This window comes from Leucopleurus acutus (assembly GCF_964270905.1).
Source record: "Leucopleurus acutus genome assembly, chromosome: 7".
Classification (NCBI taxonomy): Eukaryota; Metazoa; Chordata; class Mammalia; order Artiodactyla; family Delphinidae; genus Leucopleurus; species Leucopleurus acutus.
The window spans coordinates 58,544,940-58,571,442 of record NC_139150.1 but is presented as its reverse complement, the minus strand read 5'-3'; the positions used below and the strand labels follow the sequence as shown (position 1 = coordinate 58,571,442).

Sequence of the window (26,503 nt, the reverse complement as noted above, 5' to 3'; positions counted from 1 at the left end):
ATCGTCCAATTACTGAATGGATCCACATATGCATATGTGCTATCAGAGACAGAATAATTTAAGAAGTGTATCCATCATAGCAGCAAGTCTTTTACAAAATTAATAAAAAGGTCACATAGCCCTAGATACTATACTAGATACATATACTAGAATATTTTCATGATTAAACCCTGGATGGTTTTCTGTAGAGACAAGAAATCTACATTTTTGCATATGTAGTTTCATGTCTTTCCATTCTGCCTTATAGGATTCAGTACATTAGAGCAATTATTCTGTTTGATCACTGTATCAAAATTCAGTCTCAAAATGCTTCTGAGTTTATTCTGAGCCTAATGGCTGGTTCACCACTGCATTAAGAGATTTAGCTGAGAGGCAGATGATAGTAACAACACCTGTGACAGCTATTGTTTCCTCTAATAGGTAATAGAGTTTGACGATGGATCTGGATCAGTTCTCAGAATACAACCCTTACGGACTCCGCGAGATGAGGCAATTTATGAATGTGTGGCCTCGAATAACGTGGGAGAAATAAGTGTATCCACCAGGCTCACAGTTTTACGAGGTAAGTATTCAAGTGCAAGGCTGCTGCTTGTGTAGTTGAAATTCTGTATCCCAGGTGTTCTTTTGTAAAATCATTGAAAAGACTACAGTTGTCATGACACTTAAATGGGAAATGAATTGAAGTAAAATACTGATTAGGGTCAAACTTTATTTAAATAGACAGAGGGTGCCTTCTCTCCTAGGACTTAAAAAATGCTAGTCGGGGAAAGGAAAGAAAGTCCCAAAGAAGTGCTGATTTCAAATGCCAGGTACCATTTTGATTTTTGGTAAAGAGCCTTGATAAGAAGCAGGGTATGCTACTGTTTTGCATGTTAGCTTCACTTGTGTGTGGATTTTTCACATCTAGGTCAGCAACTACTTTTTGGAAATTACCAAAGCTGACATTGGTGTTTGCAAAATTAAAGGAATATCTACTACCTAAAGATGAGTTCTTATTAAGCAGAGGAATCAAGAACAAGAAAGGCACCTTTCTTCTTTATGTCCAAAAAAAGTGTTTTGTTTCAGTGTTTTATATTTCTTGAACTAACATCTGTTGATGCAAAGTGATTGGAAACAGTGTGTCCCCTTCTGTGTTTCCAGCTATGTGGCTTATGCAATGTGCCCAAAGCATGGGATGACTTGCTAAATCTGTAGTACGGTGTATCTACTTCCAAGACTTCCTTTAGAATGACAGTGCTAGAGAATAATGGCTAGTGATTAATAATGCTCTGTTGTATTATATATATAATTCAATCTTTTGCATAGAGATAAGAATATTGCCTAATTTGGCTTGCGTCGTAGTTGACACTTCCAGACTAACCCTCTGTGCCTTTGTTTCTTTCTCATACACACTTGCATTTGTCTGTTTGTTTTGTATTGCTTTGAACTTTGCTTTGCTTGATTCCACAACTTAGTAAAATAGCCTTTCTTCAGATGAATGGAATTAGAAAGAAGAGATCATAATTGAATAATCTTAGAGGAACATATATAGAGTGAGAGCATTTCTCCTCCATTCCATCCCCCCCACCCCCACTTTGAGGCATGTATGTTTCTCTGTATGTTTTATACAATCAAAAATATTTTCTTTTAGATCTATTTAGTACCAAAATTAATCAGTCAATCTGAGAAGTCTAGAAAATAATATTTACATATACATCCTACACTGTGCTTTAAGTACTGTAAAATCTTACTAAGTTTTTGGGGAAATATTGACCAACTGGATATAGATCTTTTAATTGCATGTAACAGAATGCTGCTTAAAAACAAACAAGTCAAATTTGAGCTACATTTCTGGCCATTATGACACACTGTGTTCATATAGGAAATTCTCCATCCCCCTGTAAACATATAGACATGTTGATAAAATATTTGAAAATAAAATTAAATGTGTGCTTAGGTTTACAAACGTGAAAGAAATTTCCAGGTGCTCAAAACAGAAAGAGAGCCTCGGATAAGAGATAATTTGTAACCTTATAAACCAAGATAATAACCAAATGTACTATATGATTTAGGGCTGAAGTTTTAACTCTCCAGCAGGACACAGACCTATATAAAATAAGAGGAGTTAGATCAGCTTTCTGAACAAGGTAAGAATTCTAGCACTATTTCTGCAGTGCGATACTTAGAACCCAGAAGCTAACATAAAAGCTGGTCAGAAACGGTGAATCCCATGGAGTGTGGAACAGACAGCCATGTAAGGACTCACCCCACAGAGACATCACCACAGTTCAGGCCATACAACCCCAGATAAGGTCATTTATTCTCAGATGGGCTCATAGGCACCAATTCTAAAGCATGAAAGCCAGTTCCAACTCATGAGGGACAGGAAGCCCAATCAGTGAGAGTAGAAATCATAGTCTGTGAACTATAGATAATTGAACTGTATGAATGGGTTTTAAAAGAAATGAATTCTAAATATTTGTAAAGGTAAAGAGAGGAGTAAAATCTGTTAGGTAAGAAGACTTTAGGAAAAAAAAGAGCAGTTAGGAGTTAGAAGTCAGATTTTGGAGCTGAAAGGGACCTTGGAGACTATGTTTATACATACTGTAATATGTACATATGTGGATATACATGTATATGTTCACATAAACTTAGATAAAAGGTCTGAAGATTGTTGAGTAATTTTGGGGGCCATTCATATAGGAAGCTAAATCAGATTCGCTGGTCTTCTTTAAAAATTTTAATCTTTGCTTATTCATGTAGTTTATAACTAATGCTATTACGTAGAAAACGTATTACAGAGATGCGATCAAGTAAAAGTTATTAGAAACTTTTTAGGTGTTTTCGCCTTCTGAGTTCCCTGAACAAACCCCTTAAAAGGGAACAGTGGCAGTCACTTGGCTTGACTTAATCTTTATGCATTTGAGGAAGGAATTAACAAGAAGTTGGAGGAAAATATCACTTTACATAGACATTCATATGAATTTATGTTTTCCTACCTCCCAGTTGACTGGGATCCTCCCATCTCATCTGCTTTTATCCAACTAGCTCCCACATAAAACAAATAGATTTGAAAATTTTAATGTAATCTTGACTTTCTATGTGCATATCTGTCATATATAAGTACATTTGTATGAAAATTTATAATTCTAGTAAAGTACTTAAACCTTATTTTTTTAAGACTATGTTTAGCAATTTTGGAAATGTTTCATGAGAAAAACTCAAAGGTATTTTGGATAATGAAAAAGTAGTCTAAACATAACCTTAAAATAGAATATTTTTATATATCTTTATAGGATGAAATAAGTGGAGTTGGGAATTATTTTGTTTCCTAGAGTTACCTCTTTGTTTAAAATTTCTAAATAACAGTAATCCTATTAGTAATAGTCTTTACAAATATCCCAGTGGTAAACTGACATTTCTAGATTATGAACGTTGTGAGCAGTTAACTAGATGAATGTGAAGAGTTTCATTCCATAGTTGATGGGCTTCGTGCTCATTTTAAGTTCACTTTTTCTTGCAAATCACATCGGCAGATACTCAAGCTCTGTGCTCTGCAGTGGATGGAAAATACTTTGCACTTTTCATCCATACCCATCGTTAGATGCCCATTTTGTCCACATGGGTCATTTACTTTTTACCCACTCTGCTGACAATGCCAAAAATGTGCCAGCTGTCACGATGGGTTTTGTCTAAGTGGACTGGATGGAGATCACTAATTTATTTCACACAGGCCACTAGAGTACCTAATTAATTGGAGATTTAATCATCTGACCTGTACAGCTAATGCAGAAGACATTGAAATAATACTCTGACCACCCATGTGCATTGAAGGGAGTACTTCAGGGAAAATCTTCCCTGTGTAGCTCGTTTCAAATTACCCTCGCTCTGAAAAACTGTTTTCATAAGGAAAGATAACTACAAGCTCGGGCTGAACATACCCTGGAATGAGATATTTGAGCAATTACCATTTATACGCTGTAGACTGCAGTTCATAGAAGAAGTAGTGGGAGAAGTGGGGTTGAATGTGGTACTTATGGCCTCCAGGTCACTTAAAACTTTTTTTGGTTGCCCTGCCTGTGGAAACACAAGAACATACCATCTCCGTAGTTCTGTAGCACTTAAAGGGGCTGAGCATAGTCGTCATACACGTTTCCCTTCTACGCAGAACTTTAAGTGAAGGCCTTCACATCTCACTGAGTGGTTATTAAGGGTTGAGTCTTACCTAATTGTGGGATTCTGCTAAGGACTTTGGATTTGATATTAAGCTTTCAGTGAAGGGCAAAGTATAGGACCAGAGAGGGTGTTTTAAGAAGAGCGATTATCATCCAGATGGAATTGGTTCTTTCTGAATCTTTGGTTCACTGGCCACAGTTTCCTCTTGTCTAAAGGTATTACATTACTTGTAAATGTAAATCCGTATAATGATAACTGGGGATGAAAATGTTCTCTCAGATATATCTTGTCCACCACTGGACAGGGAAAATGAGATATCACCTTCCATAGACTTTTCTTTCCTATAAGAGTCCAGGAGCATCTGCCTGTTTTAGACAAGTAGAAAGACAGGAATCCCCTTTTCTTGGGACTTCCCTGGTGGTCCAGTGGTTAAGACTCTGCGCTTCCACTGTGGGGGGCACAGGTTCGATCCCTGGTCGGGGAACTAAGATTCCATATGCGTATGCTGTGCTGCATGGCCAAAAAAAAAAAAGAAGAATCCCTTTTTCTTGCTCACATGACTCCCCCTCTCTAAAAGAAAGTTCTAGAAAAATTTAGTCCACTTTGTCTCTGATAGTCTGAGATGTCTAAATGTCATGTTTCTTGAATTTAGGTGTTTTTTTTTAGGTAGTAATCAGAAAATACACATTTTGTTGTCATCCAAAACAGCATGTACTATGTCATTTTTCTAAGTTTAGTGGATTATCTTCTGAGACTTGCCCATTCTGAAATAACACTGATCCCCAAACCAGCACGAGCATTACCACAAGAAAACAGAGTATGATATATACCATTGTTGCTGTTATCTTCTAGCTTGTTCCTAGAGCACACACAAAGTAAAATTGTTGTCAACAAAAGATAGCTGACCAGACAATTGAGTTGCCTAGTTTTACAGGTGTACCTTATGAAATGGCACTTATATTTGAGGATCTACTCCACACACGTGCATCACAGTTTATGAATAATCACCATCAAGACATGATACACAAAGTCCTCAAGTCCAGGTCTCCAGTAATTTGAGTTCCAGCCCTGGCTCTGTCCCACAATAGCTGTGACATCTTGAGCAAATCTATTAACTTCCCTGTTCTTTTACTTCTTTATTTATCTTGGCACCGTGTGCACAGGGAAGGCAGTGAATTGGTGATCACTCAGATCCCTGCTTTCTAGCTTTCTGTGATTTGGTGACATGCTTATTTCAACAAGTCAGTTCTTGCAAGATGGAAAAAAGATGCTCCCTGAAGGTGACTGTTACTGATATAGTAAAACACACAGTGAGCAGTTGGATGAGACAGAAAAGGCATTTCACTGGGAAATGGAGAGAAATGTTTGCATAATAGGTCTGTTTCAAAAAAAAATGTAAGCCAGTATAGCAGTTGTTTAAAAAAACAAAACAAAAACAACTTTTACCATCTTTCAGGGAGAAGGCAGTCAGCTCTCTCTGCCATCGTGCACTACCCTGTGATCAGAATTAGCATGTTCGTTACAGTCTCATTTTATTAATGCCTCTTTTTGAAGATGAACACAGTTGTCCCTGCTGAGAAAATGGTACTTTGCCGTTTATGTTATAAAATGGTCTCGGCTGGGGATCCAAGCTAGGAACATTAAAGAACAAAGCACAGCTGCTTGACTCTCGCACAAAAGGATTTTTAGGAAAGACTGAAACAAAAGGAAGGATGGCCAACACAGAACAAACTTGCTGACAATTACAGTACCGAGTGAAGATTCTTTGAAAAGGCTTATAAAATAGTTGAGTACTTGGAATGCATTGATACCAACACGATAAAGCCTCTCTGAGTACTACATTTCCATGCTGAAAAGAGGTGGTGGTGGGCAGAGCCATATAAGTAAACAGAAACTTCTGACTTTCTGTAGTACTTACAAATAACTACTCTTTACGTATCAGTGTTGACAAAGGCAGGAGCCCATGTGAACAGTTCCGTGGAGACCCTAGTGCAGAGAAACATTAAAACTTATTATATTTCGGAGAATGAGCGTGTGTGAGCTGAGGCTCTGAGTGTTCCCTTGTGATCAGTCTTCTAAGGACCTTCCTGTTGGTGATGCATGTTGCTTTCTTTTAATCATTATCACTTGTTTTTCCATGCTGGAGTTATGTCTTACAAGGGCTCAGAGAGAATGAGTGCTCTTGTGAATTACTGCATTTAAGTGAGAACAGTTTTCTACTTTAGGCTTCATATTATATTATTTAAGATAATTTTAAAATGCATATTGAGTCATGTGAGTGTTTACTGTTGAATGATTTGTTAATGGAGCCGTAGAAATGTCGAGCTGGGAGGGAATTTGGTGTACCGAGCCAAATCTCTTACGTGTTTGATGGAAGAAACCAAGGTCCAGAGAGTTTGAAATGATTTTTTTCTTGGTCATACAGCTAAGATTTCCTTTGGGTTTCACCCAATCAGAAATAATCCCTGCCGTATTATGTTGTGACAATGTATTCTAGCCCTTCAGATACTCACTTATGATGTATAAGACATTGTCCAGGAAGAACTACGTTCTTCCAGCTCACCACCCACAGACAAGCGGAGGTGACGGAAAACAGTGCTGTCGTGCTATGGGTGTGCAAAGTGGAAAAACTCCACCATGATGATGCATCAATGGGAGAGAAGAGGTCTCTGTTGAGGCTTGAAGACTATGTAGGGTTTTATCAGGCAGAGCTAGTGTGAGAGACTGTTAGGGATAGAGAAAGTTTCATGAACCTGATTATATACACAGGTAAGAAATTGCTAAATATTTGATGGTGGGTGTGGGTGGTATATTAGGGCTCTCCAGAGAAATGGAACCGATATAAGTATATGCATATTTATACTTTTTTTGTTTATATATGTAAAGAGATTTATTATAAGGAATTGGCTTATACTATTAAGGAGGCAGACAACACCCAAGATCTGCAGGGTGAGTCAACAAGCTGGAAGCCTAGGAAAGCTGATGGTATAGTGTGAAGACTGGCAGACCCAGACTTGAGACCCAGGAAGAGCTGATGTTTCAGTTTGAGTCTGAAGGCAGGACTGTGCCAGTATCCTAGTTTGAAGGCAATTGGGCAGGAGGAATTTTTTTATTTGGGAGAGGGTCATTCTTTTTGTTCTATTCAGGCTTTCAACTGATTGGATGAGGCCCCCCTCACATGAGAAAAGACAGTCTGCTTTACTGGGTCTTTTGATTTAAATGTTAATCTCATCCCAAAACACCCTTACAGTGACACCCAAAATAAGGTTTGACCAAATGTCTGGGCACCTTGTGGCCCAGTCAAGTTGAACATGAAATTAACCATCACAGGTAGGTATAAGCAGTAGTTGCTCAGAATAGAGTAGAAGTTAAAAGAGTAGTAGTAGAAGAAAATGAGGTTGGGACATACTTCATTGGCCAAAGAGATGAAACTACACAAGTGAGAAATCATGTGACTAAGTTAATATTGACCATCTCTATATGAGTTGAAATTTGCAGAGGTTTACTAAAATACTGAAAGTAACATATCAAACAATTCACGGTGCTTTATATACAATTGATGTTTATATTTTAAAACTGGATATTTGGTTGACTTTCATTGATAAAATTTGAACAAGTTTTAAAAATTCAACTTTCTGGCTTTCAAAATTAGTTTTATTTTAAGCTACTAATTAAGATGTAGTTTTCAAAGTTGTACATGCATAATTTGGGGGGGATTTAGGGCATAGATATACCAAATGCCTCATCTAGGGTTTAATTATGAAAATCCTAGTTATATAGCTCCTTAGAAGAGCAAGTAACTTATTTTATCTTACTAAAAAAAAAGACTTGTGAATTAATGCCACATTAAACACAAATATGATGACATACATCCTAGTATTCTTAATATATCTTATTAAAGATAGCAGGACAGTTTAAAGACTGTCTTATCTATGATCTTTCTAAATGAGCTTGTGTTTTAATTTACATTTCAGAACTTTCCATGCCCTTATTTTTTGTATCTTTAACATTTACCCTTGATTTTTAAACTTTATCCTTGCATTAAATATGCATATATTATTTTCACACAGTGGATTTTTTTTTAACAAGTAGATTTTGGCCACGAGGTAATCCTATTATTTTTTTTTTCTCACATACGTGATGATATGTGTGTGTTCAGGCAATAAAATTTGATCTAAGTTTGGGTTTTCCTAGAAGAGAGCCTACATTTTTTCAGAATATGGCACCAAAAGAGCTGTTTAAAAGAGTGAAACTGTGTATCATGAGTGATACTAGCAAATTATTATTACAACTTTCAGATATTTTCTGTCCTTCTAAGTTTGTATGAATACTTCTTTTTGTTTGAGTATTTGTTTAATTGCATGGGTAACCACAGATCAATCAGACAACTAGAAAATTAAATATAGTGGAAAAGTATTAGCTCATAAGAACTTGATAGCTTTTAGTAAAGTTGATTGTTATTTATCAATACTTACACCTTGTATAGTTAAACCAAAAATTCTGTTTGGGAAATATATTTGCATATATATGTATGTGTGTGTGTGTATATATATATATATATGTTTTATACATGCAATGTATATAGTGTGGTATGTGTGTGTATGACGTGTTGGCTTCGTAGCACTTTGCAATATGTGAAATTATATTCTTTATTTCTTGAAACTTTTATGTTTCCCTCCCCGCTTTGCCTATAAGCTCCATTATATTTTTCTCTGGCCTAGAAATGTTCCTAGCATTTATTGGGCACCCAACAAATATTTGTGAAATGAATGTATACATATAAAGAGATATGGTTATGTAAACACATACAGTGTATTGAGACCATTTGAGCAGGAATTTATCTCACTCTACATATAATGGACAAAAGTGATCATTATTTCATTAGTCACTGTAGGATGGAGAGTGTGACTGAGACCGAGAAAATCAAGGCAAATGGAATGAACACTACAAAGAGAGGTAGTGAAACAGAGGGAACCACAATGGAAAGAGAATGCTCTTTGTAGCTAGACAGACATGGGTTCCTATCAGTAGTCCACTGTTTCTGACCTATATGGGTTTAGACACATTACTTATGTCTAAACTTGAAGCTCCTTATCTTTAGATGTGGCACAGTGACTCAGATATAAAAGTTGCTGCCTTCTCCCATTATCTGTTTGAAGCTGAGCTCTTTGGTTTGGCCCTCTTGTCCACTGCTGAATCCTCAGTGTCTGGAATAGTGCCTGTCTGTGGTGATGGGAAAAAGGGTAGGACTGACAATTCTGGAAAAGTTTTCTGTGCCTTATAAAACATTGCTTAGTCCAAAGGACTGAAAATCAGCTTTTCACATGGAAATAAGGTAATATGAGAGTCTGAAAATATACATGCATTGCCAAGTTATTTGGAACAACTGAAGATCATTTATTGGTACAATGCTCTCTAATATGCAATATCTAAGAATTGTAACTTCTTTTTTTCCCCTAGTACATTTGCGCTTAATGTTGTGTTAACACACGTTCCCATAGTCTTCAGAATTCTTGTACATTAGGACCCGATAGTCAGTTGCTTGGACCGCCTAGGTCAAACTAAGGTCATACCTAAAATGGGATTTCGGTTCTATTATATCTGGACTGTCCCAGATCACAGAATAGATAAAAACCATTAACTTTTTTAACGTCTTTGAAAATGCAGCATCATTAGTTATGTATTTCAGAAGAAGTGGGAAAATCTCATATATTGTTTCAACCTTTAAAGAGGTAATGGAAAAGGATTTTTGTTTGTTTTCTTCTTCCAGTTATGCTACTGCCTTGGATGTAGGAAGTGAAAAAAGGTGTGGTTACGAGTTCAGGTTCTGCCAACAGATGTCTGAGTTCAAATCCTAACTCCACTGTTTGCTCTGTGGCTTTGCTCACATTTCTCTTAAGCTTTAGCTTCTTTGTTAAGTAGAGATACTAAGGCCTATTGCCTGAACTTGAGAGGGTGATTCCAGGAGATGATCCACGTAAAGCTTTTAGCAAAGTGCCAGGCACTCAGTTAATGTGAGTCATTATGGAGGATATCGTTAGTCTTACCAATACGATTACTACCAGTAATATTACAATTACCAATAATTCATTTTAAATTATTTTGATTAAAGGGCACTGCCGTATTTGTAAAGCAGAATTTTCTGGCACAGGCAGAGCCATCTCTGTAAGGCCAGGGAAACACATACTTTATAGTCATTAAGTTGTGCTGCCTTGTCCACTAATAATTCTATGGGCCAGATGCGTGAGCCACCAATCAGCTACTGTGGGTTCCACAGAGTATTTAAAGTTTGAATGTCATCCTGACATAAGTGATTAGGGTGTGTACTTAAGAGAAAATGAGAGGAAGCTTTTCTTTTATCCGCAACAGAGTTATCTCCCATACTTAGACTAGAAGTGTCATGAAGGCAGGACTTTTCTCTGCTCAAGACTGAGCACCCTGCACAGTGCTCAACATGTTATAAGTTTTCAGTAAATATTTGTTGATTGAGTGAGCAAATGACAAGTTTAACAAAGGCATTTCTAAATATTTTTTCTTCCAGAACTACTTCATGTAAGGTTTTATTTTTAAAAATAAGAAATAACAGAATGTATTGCTTTCACATCAAAGATAAGCACACAGTGCATGAGAAGCAATTTGTATTAAATTCATGAATTTATTCATTTGATAATATGGTTCTCCCTATGCCAGGGATTGCGCCAAGTGTTGGGACTAAAAAGATGGAAAACACATTACCACCACCTGCCTTCAAGGAAGCTACAATCTCTGTTTGACAGAAACCATAATTTTGGTCAAAACGACAAGGCAGTTATACATATATACTGTCATTGGGGATAATGAGGTCTATTTTTAGAGGTGTGCTCACAGTAATTCAGCTTACGCCTGTTTAAGTTAGTACTTGCATAAGAAGGACTAATGTCTCCTTGAAGATTCCATCAATATGACAGTAAGGTTTGTTGAAATGTAAAATGTGTTTGACGTATGACGCCTCAACTGACAGAAAAATTAAACTTGCCTTTTTTTCCTGATGAGTAAAAATGTTCTGAGGGAAAATTATATTTTATCCGTAGAAAGATTTGGGATATACTTTGCTTGGGTTTTGAGAAAATATGATGCAATAAAAAGCTTAAGTAATTACCTTCAAAGTAATATTTCCATTTGTTTCTCTCCCAACTAATAGTAAAAGGAGTTTTTATTTCAGCACCATTTTTTATGACTATTTTTTGCTCTGGGTGGAGATGACAAAGCATACCTAAATAGGAAATGATTTTAATGTGTACTAATAAAATACCTTAAAACATCTTCTTCCTCAGACAACTTCCTTAAACAAAATTAATTTTCATAATGAAATATTTATTTATTAAAAAAAATGGAAGTTCAGGTGCTTCTACCCTTGAGGAAAATCCATTAGTGTATACTTCAAAACAGGAACATTCTTAGATCTGTTACTTCCTAAGGCCTAATGACTTGGGTTAGAACCCTGTACCCTAAAGAACCTTCTGTTTACACTTGAGTTTTATGCATGTCATAGTATCTTATGATGATAGATCTGAATTTCCAGGTATTGCCAAGCCTGTTATAAACTGACATCAAGTGCTACAGTGGACGTAACTGGGAGTCCCATTAATCTTTGTTGAAGATGCATGAATAAAGTTATCACTTACCCACTCAACAGCAAATGGAAATCCCTTGTCTCAGCTTATCAACAGCTAAATCATTGCTGAGGAGGAAGAGGTCGCTTGGACTTAAATTGTTCTTTGCAGTAATTTACCGTAATCCAGCTACAAAGAGGTAGGAGGACGTTCAGTGTTGCCCAGTAGGACTGGGGTTTAGCTAGTCTTGTCTTAATTTCGTATCAACATGTTTAAAAGATAGCTCTGATAACTCAAAAACAAACAAAATATGTTGATATGATATGTTTTAAAAAGCCTGACCAACTACATGCAAACAGTGTTGATTAAGCCCAGAGGCCATTCTTCTTGTGTCTTCCAGTGATGATTCCTTGGTGAAAGGCCCTCACCAAACCATCGCCGTGTTCTGGTGCCAGAAAATCTAGAGGGGTGTGGTGGAGGGGAAGTAATCTGATGTGGAGTTGAGGTAGAGACAGATTTACCCTGCAGCTAAGGAAACTTCACTGTCAAGGCCCTCACTTACCTGGTGCCTTCCAAAGCCCTGGGAGGGCCTAGTAGTATGTTCAGTTGATTGTATGTTTGTTTGTTTTTTCCCCTAAATTTTGCAAAAGTAGTATTTTTGCATTTGTTTTCATAAAGTAGACCTCTAAAATTTCATGTTTCAAGTGTTATAGAATCTAGATCTACCACTAAGATAAAACTAAGAGATATATGATTGATAAAGAACATTAATTGTGGATGTGAGTCTAACAGATGGTGGGATGAATGTCTTTCCCGACTCACTCTCCTTTGATCAGCAGACTTAAAAGGACTTTGCCAAATGTTTAAAATTCTGAGTCCCTACATTTATGGAGAGTATCTTAGCTTTGTTTGCTTCCTCTTCTGTTTAACATATAATGTGCTCATGGAGTGAACACATGCTGCCCTCTCCATAAGGATGGTTGTACGCTTCACATAGGATCCCTCCCCCGACCCCCTGTTAACTGAACTTTATCTGGTTATGTTTTATTCCTCCATTCTAAAAGGCCAATTTTTCTATTGCTTCTCTTTCTATCCGAACATCAACACCAACACCATCACTGAAGCAAAATAGTCTTGTCTGCAAGCCACTAATGGATTCATAATTTTTATTTTAATATAATTTAGTTATAAAGTTTAGTGTTATTATTTACAAAATTCATCAAATGAATTTCTGAGCTTATTCTCTGTGAGTGACATGTTGTCTTGTATGTCAGAAAAGAGACAAGGAGGAAGACAGGCATGGTTGAGGCTGCTTTTCTTAAAGAGTTTTTCTGTACAATGAATATTTACAAGATCTTCAGATTTCTGTTCTCACTGAGGAGACATCACAGAACCTGTTTACATTTTCATGATTTACAGATATTGGAAAAGAGAAATAAGTAAATAAATACAAATAATAAAAGAAAAAAAAAATCCTGCACAATTAAGAATCACCAGGGCTTCCCTGGTGGTGCAGTGGTTGAGAGTCCGCCTGCCGATGCAGGGGACACGGGTTCGTGTCCCAGTCTGGGAAGATCCCACATGCTGCGGAGTGGCTGGGCCCGTGAGCCATGGCCGCTGAGCCTGCGCGTCCGGAGCCTCTGCTCCGCAACAGGAGAGGCCACAGCAGTGAGAGGCCCGCGTACCGCAAAAAAATAAAATAAAATAAATAAAAAAATAAAATCAAGGGCTTTAAGTGGGACAACGTACCAGTTTCAAAGTTAGTATTAAAAAAAAAAAGCAAGACTCAAAGAAGGCACATCTTTAGTTCTCTGGTTAGTTATTTCCTATTGAGTATGTTCTGTGCTAAAATTGCACTATCAGATGTGCCTTTTAATGGAAACTTTCGCAAAAGAGTCTGAAAATAAAGAAAAGAAACTAAATTTACCCTTTTATGCAGGAGGATAGGTACACATAGAAATACCTGTTTTTATAAAAGTTTATTCACTCAGTTTTATTGTTTCAGTGCTTCAATGACTCTTATTTTTCTAATTCAAACAACTTGGATCTTTTTGATCCTTTTAAACAGGAATGAAATTGGTATTGCTTATCCCATGAGAGCAGGTGTTATGTTTGACTTATCCATGCTTGTATGCACCTAGACAGGAGAGGTTACAAAGCATGTACTCAAATATTTGTTGAAATAATATGTCAGTAAATTTTACAATTTGGGACTGTCCAAGTGACATATCCAAAGTTGACTTCAGCCTAGTCATTAAGACTAGAAATAAATGACTTCCATATATCAGGTTTTGTACTTCCCCTTGATGTGCAGTCATCAGACATTTCTCCAAAAGGATACTTCAGTTCCTTCTCCTGAGAAGTATAAACAATTTCACTTGCCTCAGCTCATAAGATGGGTGTTCCAGAGACCAGCCCTTATCAGAGGTACTGGGTAGATTTCTTCTTTCTCCTCTTCCTTTTTCCCATCTTTCCTCTCTCTCTTCCTTCTTTCCGCAAGCATTTTAGGTAACTGTTGTTAGTAGCCATCGGTTTATGCTACATCTTGTGACACCTGAGTTTCATGAATTCTCAGATGGAAGTATATTTATTTCTTTTATAAAGAGAGACTGTGTTAAAAAAAAAGATTCTTCAACTATCTACAAAAAAGAAACAGACTCACAGACATAGAGATAAGACTTGTGGTTGTCAACGGGGAGGAGAGGAGGGAGAAGGATGGACTGGGAATTTGGGGTTAGTAGATGCAAACTATTACATTTGGAATGGATAAACAACAAGGTCCTACTGTATATCAGAGGGAACTATGTCCAGTCTCCTGGGATAAACCATAATGGAAAAGAATATTAAAAAAAAGAATGTATGTATGTATAAAACTAATGTTTTAGACAAAAGTTATAGAAAGTAGAGTATGGTTGTGCTCATTGGGTGTTTGAATAAACATCATTTTATACACTGATAGCCCCCCGTTAGAGCATTACCAGCTAAATTACTTCTAAATAAGGAAGTGGCTGTGTCTGTGCCAGCCGCAATTCTGGATGTTTCGGATTAGCTGGTGAAGGTAGTCTCAGCAATATAGAAGACATAATCACTCCAGCAAGATTAATAGCACACCAGAATTGTTAGCAGTTTTAGCCAGAGTAATTCAGAGCTCTAAGAATGAAACTGTCTAGACCCTCTGTAATAGTCTTTATCTTGCACGTGAAATGTGGTTCTGGGTATGAGGTATCCTCTGAAAAGAGGGTATCTCTAGTTGAGTAGTTTTCAAATATATGATTTAGGTTGTGTGTATGATAGAAACAATCCACAATCTTTTTTGATAAGAAATGGTGAATTGCTTCTCACATTTGCCATCGTTAATAATTCTGTTAACCATAGTAACTCATCTATGGTTATCACTCTTTTTTCAGACTTCCATAGAATCTGAAGGAAGGTTTCACTGTGTTCTATTTTGAGATGCTCCGTTCTTTAACACATTGGTTTTAACATTCTGTGGAGAGGTGGTTGCTATCCACTTGTAAGATAATATATGAAATATTAAGTACAAAATGATGTTATGAAGACCCTGTATTTGATGAAATTTTAAAAATGGAATTTTCACCCAGTTCATCTGCCTGGTTACAATTTAAAACTCTCCCGACATGTCAGCGCTCCCTTAAGTTTGATGGGGACACTGTTGTCTTTCTGACACATTCCTTGGCCTGTTGCAATTCAATTGCTTTGTATTTGTATTTATGGCCCAGTACCTAACGTAACCTTAATTTCTGAGGTAATTAGAAAGTTCATATATATTTGAAGGTAAAAAGGATTATAATATGTGTCACTACTAGATGAATAATTTATTTCTATATCTTTGAAGTTGCTTGAGTAAATGTTCTTTATAAAATATCAAGGTTATTATGCATGACCTTTTCTTTAAAGTTTGGGGAGAGTGTGTGAACAGCAGAGAATGAATTGTTTTAAAGGGTAATAATTCAGTCAAGATTATTTTCTCCACGGAGGTGTGATCAAGACTGTGAATGTAGCACAGACTACCTAACATATACTGATGTTTTATTGAAGCTGTAATGTGTATTGATTCCATGTTGAAAACTATGGGCAAGTCTCTTTCGAATGAGGTCAGGAAAGAAAAATCGTTATTTCCTGATATAAACTAATTTATCATTTGAGACAAGCATTTTCTTCTCAAATTGATTTCTTTTTAAATGCAGAATCAGTTTTTTCCTAACTTTACGTTACAGTAAAGCAGAAGGCAGGAAAAGGTACTGCATGAGTGTGTAGATTGATGTGTGTGGATCCAGACGCTGTGCTGGATTTTTTTGTGCAGGAAAGTCACTTAAAATGGTCTTGGTCTTATCAGATATTTTTACCTCTGAGGCTAGGCTGTTAAGCGACATGGAATAATGCTTATGAAAACATATAGCCAAACTTTTAAAACAGAGGAGTGGCTCTTTTTCCAAAACACCATGAAAGACCATTGTCTACACTTAAGGGGATAAATGAAATGAAAATAGACCTAATTTGAACAACTCATTCTTCATGTTTAAGTAGGAGTGATAGCTTACTTTCCCAAAGTGAACCCACTTGATTTTGCTTGAGTACTCAGTGTACTTACTGTGCCTTCCTTGAAAAATTTGGGCCATAAGGTCTAATTGCAAGCAAACAGAGTTGGAGGTATATTCTCTGAGCTGTGGGCTCCCACAACTCCCATTAATGCTAATGGGAGTTACACGTGTGTATTGAGGAGAGAATAATATAGGCTTTGAAGCTGGAGTTGCTAATTGAGTGTTTTCTTCAGCTGTGCTCAGCTTCAGTGGCTAAACTGAGTTCCAGCGGTCTAAAATGTCATTCTCCGTAAAGCCCGCTGAATATTATTAAAGCAGACTGGCAGTGAAAGAGGAAGCTTAAAAAAAAAAAAAAAAAAAAAAAAGAGTCTTTTCTTCCCCCAAATGGAGAAAGAATTAGCAGGTCAAACAAAGAAGGAGCAAAGAAGTCTCAAGGATGGACACTCCTTTCCTCTAAAGTGGTTTGAGCTGGGGAACCTGTTCAGAGAGTGAGAAAGAGGCCCTTTCCTTTGGGGGAGGTGCCTGCTCTGTGCAGATTCTTTGTCGTATGAGGACTACTCAGGGCTGAATATAGCGCAGCTCTGCCTTGCACTTTGACCAACAGACAGGCGGAGGAAGTACTTGTCCCTGTAAGTGATTAGATGAATGTAGCGACGTCCTAGATGTCCATGATCCCAGGTTTCCAGGCCGCTGATTTCTTATTTTTCCTTTTTTGTTTTGCATAAACTCCTTTGCAGCAGTAGTGTTTGTAAAGATAGTCTTTGTAGAATTCTACATTGTAGGATTCTATAAAAAAAAAAAGAGAGAAATGGAATTGACTCGCACTTATTAAAATATTTAAGTGATTATCTTCTCTAGTAGTTGATCCTCATCATTCCTGGATTCCGTGTTTATGAATTCACTTACTTGTTAAAATTGATTCATGGCTCCCAAATCAGTACTCATGGCACTTTCACAGAGCGGCCAGAAATTTATGTCACCCAACACGTGAGTTCCCAGCTGAGGTCAAATAAGGCGACTGGTTCCTGCAGTTGTTGTAATGAGACTCATGAGGTCAGAGGTTCGATCATCTTCTGACCAGGTATAGTTTTGTCCATAGTGAGAAACTTCTCTGCCTGTATTCAGTCTGGTGAGATACCACACAGGTTAATAATGGATACTGTGAGGAAGGCCAAAGCAAAATTGTGGCTAGATCAGTGTGATGCCCTTGCTACTTTTTGGAAACTGAATTAACTTCAATGACATTTACTAATAATGGATTAATTCATATCATATTTGTGCCTGAAGGGCAGTATGTTAAAGATAATAGTATAGTATTAAAAAAACTAAAAAAAGAGAAACTCATATTCTCATCAATTGCCTTCCAAATTTACCAAACTACGAGGGCTTCAGTTTTACTAGATCTTAGAGACAAAAAAGGAAATAGTACAGGAATAACTGTATTGTTCATTGAATAGGAACTGTTTCTAAGAAGACAGACTACTTATTAATTTCAGAAAGTTCTCAACAGAGAAGATAATTGGCCTGAGAATGTAGAAATGTAATTCTTCTGGTCCCTCAGGGGCTTCAGGACAATAACAAAACCAGTTATGAAGTTGGTGGTTGCCTCTGGACTGTCATGTAGAAGAGGGCTTAGACTCATTTTCTGTTAGCTCAAACAGCCCAGTGTGGATCAGAAAGTGGCAGGTTTTTGGATTGATCCCAGGAAGAACTCTGGAATGATCTCAGCTTCCTGAAAACTACCAGAGTAATTTTAGGAGGTAGAGGTGAGCAGTCATTTTCTGGGGGTCCTGGAGAGTCAAAGGATTCAAGCTTTGGGCAGAAGACACAGCATGATGATGTCACAGATGCTGTGATGCTATAATATATTAGTCTGCCTTTATTCTCACTTAAATTTATTTTTAATAAAAAAGTCACTAGAGGAGTAGTCTCTGTTTCTAAGTATGGTTGAAGTGCTCTGTTCCCTAGGATGAAAGCATATAGTGTATAGTAATGTTTACATCCTCAGCATTAGTGTCAGGGATAGGGTCCATCCCTCTCTCTTCCTGCTCTCCTCCCTTCTTCCAGAAATGGATGAGGCCACTGACACCAAAGAATGCAACTTGTCCTTTAAAATATTTCCTACGTAACTTTGTCTTAACATGTATGTAATTGTTACATTCGTTATTTGGTCTTTTCAAAAGCCATGTGTGTTGAATACCCATTATGTATTGGATGTAATAGAAAACTAAAATTACCCCCCAAAAAGACAAGATATAAGTAAAATATAAGCCCTTTATTAATTGATTAAATCTTAGGCTTATATTATTGAATGATAGAATGGTGACTATAAACATGAAACTTAGCTATTGATGTGATATTAATAATTCTTGTCATGTAAATTTTGATATCTAATACTCTAGTAAGTCTTAATGCTATAGCTAATCACAGAACATTTCATAATTCAAAGTCACTTATTCTAATTTTAAGTAATCACACTTGAGATAATTGTTGAACCATGCGAATGGTCTTTCGTAGAAGAATGCAAAATTTTCTCATTTTTAATATATTCCTTTTTACTTTTGAAACATACATAAATGCATTCTCTTTGAAAATATTTCAAACCACGTAGAAGGAAACAATGAAAGATGCTCTTCATCACCTTCCTGCTCAGAGGTAGCAGTTTGTTGTATATCTTTCCAAATCTTTTCCAGTATACTATAGTTTAATAGCTGTGGAACACATGCATATGGCTTTATAGTTGAAGCTTGTTTTGCTTTAACTAGTAGAATCACATTATATGGATTGTTCTGCAATCTGGGTTTATTTTTTACAGAACAGTATGTGGCTTCTGTTTCCATGTCAGAACATATAGATCTACCACTGTGAGGCTACATTGTAATCTGTTGTATAATGCACTATAGTTTATTTTACTGTTAATGATTGTTTTACACAATGCTAATACAGAGCATGCTACAAAAACCCTTAACAGATGCCTTTTGAATACACATAATAAGATTGTTGTGAGATTGTCACCTAGGAGTACGTTTAGTTTCATTTAAACTACTATTATTATGGAGCCATAGGTAGATTGTACGTATAGGTTTATAAAATGAAAACTGCTATTCATGGACTAATGTCGCATAAAAATCTGAAACATAATATTTTGGAAACACTATTTCAGTCTGAATTGCATATTAATACATTTATATATTCTCGAAAAGTTATTTTATTGAATATTGTTCACATTTACTCAAGATTCACTTTAGACTTTTGCCTGATGCAACTTTTAACCAGAATTTACTTTTTCTTCATATTTGGTGTCTTTCTAAAGAAGTTTTCAGGAGGGTTACTTTTATATACGTGGTGTAGATACTTCTTGTAAGTGAGAGAAAAGATACATGCAACTAAAATTGACATCTATAATAAATCCTAATCCAACAGAGACTTTAAAGATGGAGGAAACATTTAGAGTCCTCATTAAATGCAGGTTTTTTTTAAAGTACTGGTACCACCTTGTAGAGAGCTGTTTTCCTTTATGTCAGTCACTCCTATGAAAACAACACTGTGTAATGGACATAGAAAGTCACAAAGATACTTAAGAAACTAGAAGGTAATAAAACAGCAAATGCTAAGCCTTTAGAAATTAATAAATAATTTGGGACCAAGTTTAAATGCCATTGGTTTGTGCACATGAAGATATACAGACAGTGTCAGCTGCAGCGTTCAGTTCAGACAATGCAAAGACAGGTAGGTACACACTTGATTTGGGATCCAGTCCTACTGTGACTTGTCAGGCTGTTTTGAATGGATGTGCCCACTTGTCCCCTTCAGTAGCACCTCAGATACTAACCCATTGAAGATGAGGCTTTCAGAAGGTTAGGCCAACTGATTCTCCGCATACGTATACAAGGCTTTGATTTCCTAACAGAAACACATTTTCTTAGTATCGATTAATTTGGGACCCAGCCGTGGTCTTTGGGCCAGGCATGCAGTTGGTACAGGCTGGCTCTGTACCACCTCTCAGTAATTTCCACATTATCCCAGGTTGGTATCAGTTGGAAGAACTGTAGCATAAGGACCTGACTTTGGTGCATTTGGCAAACAGAAGTAACTGTAGCACGGAGTCTGTAGCTTCCTGCTGGGGTAGATTTGCCTGCATTATCCATTGTCTGTGGTAACCTGCCTAAAGCTGATTAGAGGATTGTATTGTGGACCCAGAACTTACCTTTCTTTCCTTCAAAGGTGAAGCTTCTGGCCTGCTGGCTGGGAAGTGTGTTAGCTGTACTTTGTCATGGGGAGAGAGTTTCCAGGGAGAACCATCTCCCTTATGTGTCTTGTGATCTGCAGCATTCAGGAAAGTAGAGAAAGGTCGAGAATAGTACCACTTGTACTTGGAGGTTCCACCAGCCTCAGTGTGCCCCAGCAGAAGTTTTCATCCTCTTCCCATCTCAACGAGCTTCCCTCTCAGATGTCGTGTCCTTGTATCAGTCAACAGCACCACCGTGCTTCCGCTCTGTTGTCCAGGTTGGAAGCTTCTGGATTTCCCTTTACTTATTCCTGTTGTCTTGCCTTTCCTGGTCTATGCATTCCCACATCATCACTTGCACAGTGACCCTTAATTTTTCCCACGTCTTTCCATTTTGCTACCAACACCTTAACTGAGCAGAGTTTCCTTTTTCCTATTGCAGTAACTTTTCAAATGCTCCATCCACAGTCTCTCTGATGCCCCTCACTTATTCCAGGTCCTGCCACCTTTGGTCCTAGACCCAAATTCATATACTTAACCTTGGCATTAAAATAAAACAAAACAAAACAACAAAACATATTCTTCAGTGTTGTTTGAATTCATGTGGCAAAACATACAAAAAGGAAACAATAGAACATGAAATAAAGATATATTTACTGGGTGAATTATATAAGAGAAATATGTTTAACAGGTTATTTAGATACAAAAAGGACTAGTTAACATTGTTAAAACCTAGTCTTTTTGAAAGTTACAGCGTAGTGCTGTTTCTGCTCTATTTCTTTCTTTCTATCCTTCACCCTCTCTGTGTTCTAGTCATCTACCTCACCTTCACCTTTGAGTAATTACTTTATAAAAATGGCATGTGCAAGTGTCAAGTCCTAGCAATATTTGTGATTAAAAAAAAAAAAAAATCTCAGTCGCTTGGACAGAGGCAGACTAGTTTAGCTTTTGGCTTTTTGTCTTTGAATCGAATAATCACCATTTTCCCCCTCATGCTGTTGGGGTTGTATTATTACAAATAGGAGGTTTTTTTAGTTGATGAACAGTTAAAAAATGAGATTGATTTTACTTATTAGAAGGAGCGTAATCTTTGAAGTATTTTACTTGTTCCATCAGACATTTGAATGTTCCACTATCTAAAAAAAGAATAAACCATGAATTTAGATTGAGAGACTCATATTTCAACTTAAAAATATAAAACCATTGTGGATGTTGACATGGAAAGTTTTAAATTAATTACCTAGGTTTAGAAAAATTTGCTTTCAGAAAGGTAATGGTTGGCAAATAGAGTGATTTTTCTGGAACTTGTTTTTATTTTTTTTTCCCCTCTCATCTAAACTAGATCACTTCCTGTTGTATACTCCTGTTGTATAGTTTAATGAAATGTTATATGGAGATTTTTTTAAAAGGTGGGGAAATTAAAGCTCTTCTAAAAACTAAATAAAATAACAACAGTAGAACTAGACTGAATGGAATAATGTCCTGCTAGCTTAAAATACTGAATGAAGCCACAGTGTGTGCCAAAGTAGAGGCTTGTCACTAGGCTGTTAAACTGAAAACTTATGAGTAAATACTTTAAATGTCATTCTGTGGTGTTCCACCCATCCACTTCTTGTATAACACACAATGCTGTTTTACTGTACACATCAAATGATTCAATTTTCGTTTTGTCTGACGAAAGTGGAAAGGAGAAAGCACTGTCAATGCTTAGCTTGGATTCAGACATCTGTTAGAGGCCATGCGGTGTAGACGGGACACTGGACTGGGTGTTGGGACCCTATCCTAGAATCAACGGTATATGCCAAAGTGATTTCACAGCAATCCTGTGAAGTATTTCCTCTACTTAATAGATGGGAGACTGAGGTTCAGAAAGTGTTATGTCCATACAACTAATAATAATAGTACTCAACAAAAATAATAGGCCTACAAAAACTGCACTGTATGCCAAAATGCTTAAAATGCGAATTGTTCTTATACTTAACAGGTCGCTTTATTCTACATATTAGCGCATTTAATCTCAATACCAGTCCTGAGGTAGAGGATTTTTTTCTCTCATTTTACTAATGAGGAGCCTGAAGTAAAGCGAGTCTTAGTAGCTCAGTTTATAATCAGAGCTAATGCAAAGCTAAGCTTGTCTTATTCAACATTTGTGTTGACAATTTAGTTGTTGAAAATACCTTGAAATGTTTTTCTCTGCACATTATTTGTATAAGGAAGGAACAGGTATGGTTAAAAGAGAGAAAATGTCAAATGATTAAGAGGAAAATATAAGACATTCAAGGATGCCTTTTATTTCTGTGAATTATTGGCAAACCATTTATTGTAGGGTTATTTAGTTCTCACAACGTTCAAAGTTTCTTAGTAAAATAAAATTAAATAGTGATGATCAAAATTGGATTTTTTGTTGATTTAATGTTTTACTTAATTACTTTTTAAGTGCCCCGTTTTAGGAGGGACGCTGCGTTGCTCACGTTCTGTAGATTCTGGTCTGCATGGTCAGAGACCTTCATACAGTAACGAGAGCTTCCATGCGTGCTTTGACTCCGCTGTGTTTCAGGCATCATGTCACCTGTTTGTCATGTATTAGCTCAGTTTATTCCCATGATAAGCCCACCAGATGGGTCATATTTTCCACAATTTACATATGCAGAAATTAGGGTAAGATGAAATGCGCAAAACCACAAAGTGAGGAGCATTTTGAACAAACCTGACCTTGAAAAAACCCAGACTTCAGAGCCTGTGTCCTTCCCCTGTATTATGCTGCTGACCTTTTTGAAACGACCTACCAACCATGCAGTCCAGTGCTGCCATATTAATGTGTCTGGACCCAGCCAGGTGTATGTGAAGTTACAAACTTAACATGGCTCATTTCCTGCAACATCAATTTTACTCAAATAGGGGAAACAGCATTATTTGAACATTAAAATCAATTTGGATTTATTAAGGAGGTGAATTTAAAATCCTCATTCACCTTAAGAGGAGACAAGATCTCATAGAAGCTTTGATGTTGCTTTTATGGTTCCCCTGGGCCTTGGCCCCAGTGACCTTAGTCCTCTGGCTTTAGGGGTGCCATATGGAAAACACAGAGAAGCCTGTACTTCACTTGGTTCCTTCACTGAGAAGTCATGTCAGAGTCTCACCAATATGTAAAATGCCACAGCCATATCGACCTGTGCTTGTTCTCTCTCTTTGGGCCACTTATTCTTTACCAGTTGTAGAAATAAAGATCACATGGCCCAACTCATGAAGACCCCTGAAGAAAAGCGCCCATTAAAGCCTCCAGAATGAAAATAATCAAGAGAGTATTTCTCTTCTTCTTTTTTTTTTTAATTCTTAGGTACTTTTAAATATTTTATTTACATCATCCATTTTCCGTCACTAATCTAATGGGGGTCATTGATCATTTATTAAACCCAATGGAGATTTTCCTGCATTCTGGCTAGTTTGGTAAGTGTGTCCAGCTAATCAGATCCCAGATGCTTTGCAGCGGGGGACGGGTGAGCCAGAATATATGGGAGAGACTCTGAGGGTTTCTGAGTGACTCTCTGAGAATATGCCAGTCACTTAAGGGGGAGTGTGTGCTTTTCTGGGTGACCAGGCAGCCCTAAAAGGTACTGCAATGATGCTTTGCTAAGTGGCATACCGGAGTTTGAGACTATATCATGGTCCTCTTACCAGAATTCCTTATTGGGAATACCTTATGCTATTTCTCCTCTAGCACAGGCAGAACACTTTGCTAAAATTTCATATTACACATGTTCATTTCTGTTTAAGACAGCGGAACTGGGTAATTCAAATCTCTAAATTTTACTTTGGGGCTTGATTCATTTAATTCAACTATTTATATTGCCCACTTTACTTTGTAATTGTGTAGATATATTCTCCATAAGAATCCAGAAATCTTGTAAAACTGTCTAGAAATCCTAAGCTTTGTTCTGAGCTTTGTGTTGAATGATAATAAATAACAGAAAAACATTGTCCTGGGACATATGGTTACAATGCAGTGTTAAAGACTGACATCCTGTAATCACAGATATTTGCAGCCCAAGTGTGGCAGGAACTCTCCATGTTAACTTGAATGGGAGTATATCTGACACATAAACATGCAACAAAAAATAAGTTTCTCATAAAGTCAACCACAACATGAAAATATTCATTTTTAGTGCTTCTTTAAAATTACAGATCCTAGATTTGCATCTCACTCTAATGAATGAATATTTGCTCATATTATTGAAATAGCCCTTCCTTGACAACAGAAGTACTCTAGGGGTTGATCATCCTCCGCTGCCCATGGCATTATAAGCACGGACCACTCTGCTTCCCAGTTACTTTACCATTGTTTTTATGAGTGGTTCTACTTCAGCCCCAAATAGGCTTCTGTTGAAATCAAACATTCGGGTAAGGGTTTCCTTACCTGAAGCTACTGTCCTCCCTCTATGGTGAAGGATTCCCAGATCAAGTCTAAGGGAAAATTATGACTGTTCAGTGAAGGAGCTTCCCTGTAAAATAGGAGTTTTAATAACCTGGATTCAATCATAGTCTAAGTGATGCACTTTGTGAATATTTTGAATAAAGCTTCTGAAATTTAAATTGTGACCACTAGATAGGTAAGAGAGATAAGGTTACTGTAGAGACATAAAAAATGATCTTTCTAGAAGGAAATAAAAATAATATATAGGGCTTCCCTGTTGGCGCAGTGGTTGAGGTCCGCCTGCTGATGCAGGGAACACGGGTTCGTGCCCTGGTCCGGGAAGATCCCGGATGCCGCGGAGCGGCTGGACCCATGAGCCATGGCCGCTGAGCCTGCGCGTCCGGAGCCTGTGCTCCGCAATGGGAGAGGCCACAACAGTGAGAGACCCGCGTACCGCCAAAAAAAAAAAAATATATATATTTTATGACTTTGTAGGACAAGGGGTGGGGTGGGGAAGCTTGGGAGGAAGGGAGAAGGGCAGGATGGATTTCAGAATATCAAGCACCAAGTAGTAAAATAATGCTTGGTACACTCAGTGGCATCTGGGGCTGGTTTTCTTCCTCCTAGAATTACTTATTTACTCCCTGGAAGTAAATTTTTTTTTTTTTTTAACATCTTTATTGGAGTATAATTGCTTTACAATGGTATGTTAGTTTCAGCTTCACAACAAAATGAATCAGTTATATATATACATATATTCCCACCTGGAAGTAAATTGAAAGTGCGTCTCATGTCTCTTATATATCTTATGGCCTGGATTCTTGATGCCTTCACATAAGGAACAAATGTCTTTACACGTGCTTCACATCTCTTGTTAGGTTGACAGATCCACGTAAGACGCTATCATCAGGTAACGATTTTCCTTCTCTTGGTCGCTGTTCCCTCCTTTATAAAATGAGAAGGCTAGCCTGAGGTGATCTGTCTCAGATCCCTGTTGGTATTAGCATTCTCTGCTTACAGACTCAAGCTGATTATCTAGTGTGAGTTGTTTTGTTTCAGTGTGTGTGTGTGTGTGTGAACACTCCTGTCCAGACCACTTTCCCCCTCCCACTTTTTGTCCCTTCAGTATCTCCTTTCTCCTCCCCAGGGTTCTATCCCCAAAAGCAGTTCCTGGAGACATTCCTTCGTAGAGATTGTGTCCACATATATGGATCCCTTCATTATACTCATTTGTAGAGGCATAAAATGGAAGTGGAAAGAAACATCCTTTTAGGTTTTTGAGAGGATGGTATAGTACACTCTGCACCTCCCCCCTTCCCCGAGAAAGGACTTATCCATGCTGTGGTTCCCCATGTGCTGCTTTTTTTTTTTTTTTTGAATGGGTATGACTGTAAGACTTTATTCACAAAAACGGACAATGGGCAGGATTTGGCCTGCTGACCATAGTTTGCCAATTCCTGTGGGTTTCGGTTCTCAGTATGTAAAATGAAAGAGAGAGAGAGAGAGATTATTAAAATAACTGCCAGGTATAATTTACAGCTTCTTCATGGATACG

At 37.3% G+C, this 26,503-nt stretch overlaps 1 protein-coding gene across 7 annotated transcripts in view; it reads left to right on the top strand.

Moving 5' to 3' along the window:
- The window catches only part of PTPRD (protein tyrosine phosphatase receptor type D), a 1,574,709-nt gene that overhangs the window by 1,259,811 nt on the left and 288,395 nt on the right, over positions 1 to 26,503 (top strand). For all 7 annotated transcript variants that reach the window (XM_082842820.1, XM_082842821.1, XM_082842823.1 and 4 more), the window contains one exon: positions 421 to 562. In XM_082842820.1, the coding sequence (XP_082698946.1) occupies positions 421 to 562 (142 nt within the window). The remainder of the gene's footprint in view (positions 1 to 420; positions 563 to 26,503) is intronic.